This window comes from Lonchura striata, chromosome 21 (genome assembly GCF_050655825.1).
Source record: "Lonchura striata isolate lonStrDom1 chromosome 21, ASM5065582v1, whole genome shotgun sequence".
NCBI classification, from domain to species: Eukaryota; Metazoa; Chordata; class Aves; order Passeriformes; family Estrildidae; genus Lonchura; species Lonchura striata.
This window is the reverse complement of record NC_140723.1, coordinates 9514285-9519363: the sequence shown is the minus strand read 5'-3', so window position 1 is coordinate 9519363 and position 5079 is coordinate 9514285. Positions and strand designations below refer to the sequence as shown.

Genomic DNA, 5079 nt, shown 5'->3' with positions numbered 1-5079 from the left:
TTTTCATAATGGTTTATAAATGCTGAAAATAATTCATTTGGAAAACAGAACTCAAATTTTGTGTGAACGTAAAAACTGCACTCTGCTGGTAGAGCATCTCGATCAGGCTTCAGACTGATTCACCTCCTTGTGTCTGGTGTGTATGGCTTCGGTGTTCCTTCATGATCCCCCATGAAAACATGGATAACTAAGTGTTCCAGACTCCTGGTTTGTGAGCACGCATCTTGTGCTGCCCTGAGTCTGAGCCCAGGGAAGGTTTCCGGTGGGCCTGGTGTGGGAGAGCTACCAGCCACATGGAGTCAGTGCTGCTCCATTTGGAAGACTTCCCACTGAATTCTCGCAAAGCATGGGCTGAGCAATGTCAGAGGAGCTAATCTGCCCTCTGTTCTGACAGCTTTCCCAGGGAACAGAGGGGTATCTTTCCTTAAAGCAATACCTTTCTGGGATTTATTTTCATGAAACCTGGCTGGAAGTAGGGAAAAAAACCCTTCCCTGGCTGACTGCTGCAGTACCTTTGCATTTAGCAGTCAGCTGGCCTGGAAGCAGCCACAGAAATGTCTCAGTACAGGTGCTTGTGCTTTAATGGGGTCGGATAGGCAAGGGAGTATCCCTTATCAGGGCTGTGTGCAGGAGATGCTGCTGGCCATCACACACAGGAATCCATGGCATACATCTTGCTGGTGGCTGTCCGGGTGGCTGTTTGGCCCCAGGGGTGGGGATGCCTCTGGGGCTGACAGCAGCTGCTGGGGGCTACCAGGAAAGAGTTGGGAGTTGTGGTCACGGCCAGCAGTTGCAGGGTGACTTGGGACTGCCACACCATGGGGGCACGGCAGGAGAAAATAACTTGGGCAGCCAGCAGGGTTAACTTCTATCCCATAGGACCAGGCATAAGGATTGGAGATGACGTCTGGGGAGGCATCACCTGCCCAATGTCACTGACTGGGGGGGCTGTATTTCAACCAGCACATCCCTGCACCCACAGTCTCAGGCTTTGGCTGATGGCAGGGATTCAAGTCCAGCACAGCCACTGCTCTGAGTAAACATTAGCACACCTCCACCAGGACCTGGAGGCCCACTGATGTGGATGGATCCCTGCACCCTCTTCATGCCCTTACAGGGTTTATGGAGCCCCTCAGCCATGTTCTGCCTTGTGTAGCCTTCCCAGACAAGGGGCACAAGCTGGGCACAGAGGGGTCCCCCTTGGTTAGGCTAGACCCAGCAAGAAGCTTCTGTGCCCCCTGAGCTGGTCCTTCACCCCTTATCCCTGCAGGTCAAAAAGCTACTTAAGATAGGATGGGGTGGAATGAGACGGACTGACCTGTGCAGGCATAGAGACAGCAGGTCAGCAGGACAGATGCCACAAAGCATCCCATGGAGCCAGCCATTCCCAGCCAGCATGACCACCCAAAGTCATAGTGGACTCCCAGGAATATATTGTGTGACACCAGCATGACCCTCTCCATGTAGACATCCACTGCATACCACACGGAGCCTACGAGCCCCAGGATGCCTAGGAGGAATGGGGCTTGTTAAAAAAAAACATACAACACCCAAGCCCCACTGAGGAGGTGCCGCTAGCTCCTGGCATGCTCCCCAGCTCCCTGTGGGACATGAGGTCTGTCTGCTCCAAAGCTCTCCCAGCCACGCACTCCCAGCGCAGAGTATGACTCCAGCTCCATAGCACATCTTCAGTTTAACACAAGGATCTTCCTTGAGGAACGTGATGCAGTCGAGCCCAAGGACCAATGTAGCCAAAGCCAGGCCAGCCAGGAGGTCTGCCATGATCATCAGGGTCCGTGTCACCACAATCTTCACTGGGCAGGGAAGTTAAAACAATCAGAAATAGGAATGAGGAATTATCAGAGGAACAGGTGTCTCCACTCCAGATTTCTGCCCATGTCCTTTTTGAGTCACCCAGCTCACCAGTGGCCATCACATTGGAACCCACCAATCCCCATCCCTGCCATGAGCCAAAGGAAGGTGCTCAACAAGCTTATCAGAAACTTAATAAGGACCCATGATTAGACCAGCTCAAGAAACCAAACAACTCAAGGTATACCCATCAGCGCCTAGTATGTGGTCACCTGCTCAAGCCATTCTTGAGCAGAAGACACTGCTGTCCACACTGGTTTTTCCTCCAAGTTGTGTAGCAGGTGTTTTGAATAGCAAATATCAATATACCAGTGAAAAACTAGAGCTGTCATGGATCATATCACCAACTGTGATGGGACTGTACCCTGCAAAGCTTCCTTCTCCACAGAGCAAGGTGGCAGCCCCCCTTAGTCCATACCAACTACTTTCCTTCTCCATTGCCTGAATCTGTGTTTTTCCATGTCATGACCCAACAGAAAAGTTCTCCCTACAGGGCCTGATGTGCCCTGTGCAGGCCAGAAGAAATGTCCCTACTCTGATGTGACTCTCCCTGAGCTTTGGCATGAGTCCTTGGCCAGTGGGAATGGTCTTTGCTCTGCCTGCAGCATAGTGGGTAGTAAATCCTAGGCTCTGTATGCTGGAACATGCTTGTTGTGAGGTGGCACAGCTTCATAGCCTCTATTCTGCCTGATGTCCCCATGGCAGGTCTGGCTGCCAAGTTTCTGCCAAGACCAGGCTATTGGGGCAGGAGAACAAGAGCATGGGTGTGGCTGACTGACAAAGGGCAGCTTGGTGCAATGACAATCACTTTCCCTCTTCCCTTTCAAGAAGACTGAGCTGTGAATTTAATAAATGCCTCCAGGCCAGGTCAGCTCACCTGGGTGGTCAGCCAGAATTGAGTCATATTGGTCGCAGGTCCTGACCCCATCCTGCATGTTGGTGACACACTCTCTCCAAAGGCCCCGGCATTTGTGACTTACCTGGAAGCAGGAGAAAGGCACTAATGGAAAAAGCACTAGGGTTTTCCCAGCTTCTCATGGATCTCCCAGCTCAGCAGGGCAGATTTCAATTTCCCACCACTACACCTGGACATGTCCTGGTGACTCCCTGCACATACCTGCTCTCTGTTTTCTCCTGCTCCATCCCTCTATAATTTTCTAATCCTTCAACACAAGAAGCAGTGGGTTTGTCCCACCATGTCCCTTTTCCAAGCCAGCGGAGACATGGTGCAACCTCATGGATGGCAGGGCACTCACCTTGCTCTCAGCTGCTCACCTTGAGGATGATGGTTGCTCTGTGCACCTTAAAGGTGCACTTTGCTCACCTTCCAGGTGATTCCTCTGCTCACCTCCAAGCTGTCATCAGCATTGACCATCCAGCAGTCCGTGCATGTAGCCAGGAGTAAGAAGAGTGTTGAGAGAAGAGCGAGACCAAATGCTGTCACCTGCAGGGCTGCACTCATGGGGTGACCTGCAAGGGCAGAGAGATGTTCACCAACTCTGCTCTGGCTACTTCCAGACACCCAGTCTTACAAGGACAAAGTGCCACCAAGGCCAGGCATTCTCTGGATACCTAGGAGTCATCTTGGTCCTGTCTCACAGTGCTCACTTGCTGCCAAAATGCTCTAATATCCTCAACCAAGGTTAGGTCATCAGGTTTACATTTAGAGAGAGCTTTTAGACACACAGTAATTTTGTGGTGGATACATTCCCACATTGGTTCCCTCTCTTCTAAATAGAAGATGCCAACCATCAGTACTTGCCCTTTGGCAATCAAGAGCTGTTGGAAACCACTGTCAATTAACTGCTACTACGAAAACCTGTGACCTAAGCATGTCTCCAGAGAACCTCTAAAGATCTCCATCCCTGCCATATGACTTGGTGGGTACATCCTCTCCCTTTTCTTGCTTTTGTTTTTCACTCCAAGAAAAACTATGAGGTGTTGAACATCCAGGTTGGAGCACAAGCAAGTGTCCCATGGAGGTATCCTAATCTTAAGCACAAGCCCAAAGACATAGCTCCCATTCCAAGGGGGACAAAGGATGCTTGGGGCATGATGTTGGTGCCCTGAGGAGCTGCCAAGGCTTTCCACACAGGAGAAGGGATAGCACTACTTGTTTTCCATTCTAGATGGATTTTTCCCATTCCTAGATAAAGGGACTCTGCAGAGAGGGGAGTTGTGCCCAAGGTTTGAGCAGGGGACATTGTGTCTGCAAACCCTGGGCAGGAATCCTACTTTGTCATGTTTTGCAACCCAAAATGACAAATATTTTACTGTCTGAAGTTGCAACCACTGCAATAGCCCTTTGGACAGGGGTTCATGCAAATGTGTTAATTAGCAAGACCAGATAAGTTTCTATACTACACGAGTTAATTACCATGAGATGATAACTCATCATCACCAGGTTTAATACCTCCAGCCACAGGCTGCCCACCCTGGCATGGCATAGGCTCCCTGTGGGGCAAAGGTGGGAAGAAGGGTTGTGGTCCCCATACCCAATGTGCCCCCACATCTACCCCCACATCCCCTCTTGGGATGTTACTGGTAGTAGAGACATTACTCTCCCATCATCTCTGAGCACTTCTATCAGCTTCACTCCAAGTGAGCAATCTCTTAGACCCCAATTTACAATAAGTTTTTTAAAATTCCCCAGGCTCCCTTCTGAGCTAATTCCCCGGAGCCTTATTTGTTTCTGCTAGACCCTAGCTGTTTTGGAGCCTTTGAAGAAAATCTGTTCAGACACTTCAGCTATATAAGCAAGAAAAAAAAAGGAATAGAAACAAATTCTTAATGCTGGGAAAAATCAGCTCTAAAACTTGTTGATAATCAAAGATGTTCATGGGGAGCATTACCTTTACTGCAGGCTGATCCTTGTTGCAGAGGGGTGATGAGAGAATGTCTTTGTTGCTGATGATTTGGGATAAGGGATGTAGATCTGGAAGGCTTTTAAGTGCAGATGGAGTTGGATCCTGACTTACCTAATGGAGTCATGGATACACAGTACCAGCTGGAGCTTGTGCTGGGCTATTTAAGGTTTGTCCAAGGCAGGTCAGCTGGATTTTGTGCTCTGAAACATGATGGACATCCCTGCAGTTAGAGCAGTCATAGGCTAGGAACAGAGCCTCCCCAAAAATGTCACATGAGGAAACCATTGGAAACCTGCTGGGAACTCTCCCCAGGTGGGGGAACTATGTGTCCTGGACAAAT

General features: G+C 49.8%; 1 protein-coding gene across 1 annotated transcript; it reads right to left on the bottom strand.

Annotated features, from left to right (window-relative positions):
• Positions 1–446: 446 nt before the first annotated feature.
• Positions 447–4766, bottom strand: LOC144247448 (claudin-16-like). Its single transcript, XM_077788236.2, has 4 exons — positions 3221–4766; positions 2750–2852; positions 1650–1814; positions 447–1510 (listed from the first exon to the last, which is right to left on the bottom strand). The coding sequence occupies exons 1-4, from the start codon at positions 3332–3334 to the stop codon at positions 1284–1286; spliced, it is 609 nt and encodes a 202-aa protein (XP_077644362.2). The 5' UTR covers positions 3335–4766; the 3' UTR covers positions 447–1283.
• Between the last annotated feature and the right edge of the window lie 313 nt (positions 4767–5079).

Coding starts and splice junctions, on each gene's coding strand:
- LOC144247448 (XM_077788236.2), bottom strand. CDS start 3,334: ATGAGTGCAGCCCTGCAGGTGACAGCATTTGGTCTCGCTCTTCTCTCA. Junction 2,853..3,220: donor ATGCTGATGACAGCTTGGAG/GTGAGCAGAGGA, acceptor TCCTGCTTCCAG/GTAAGTCACAAATGCCGGGG. Junction 1,815..2,749: donor AATTCTGGCTGACCACCCAG/GTGAGCTGACCT, acceptor TTCCCTGCCCAG/TGAAGATTGTGGTGACACGG.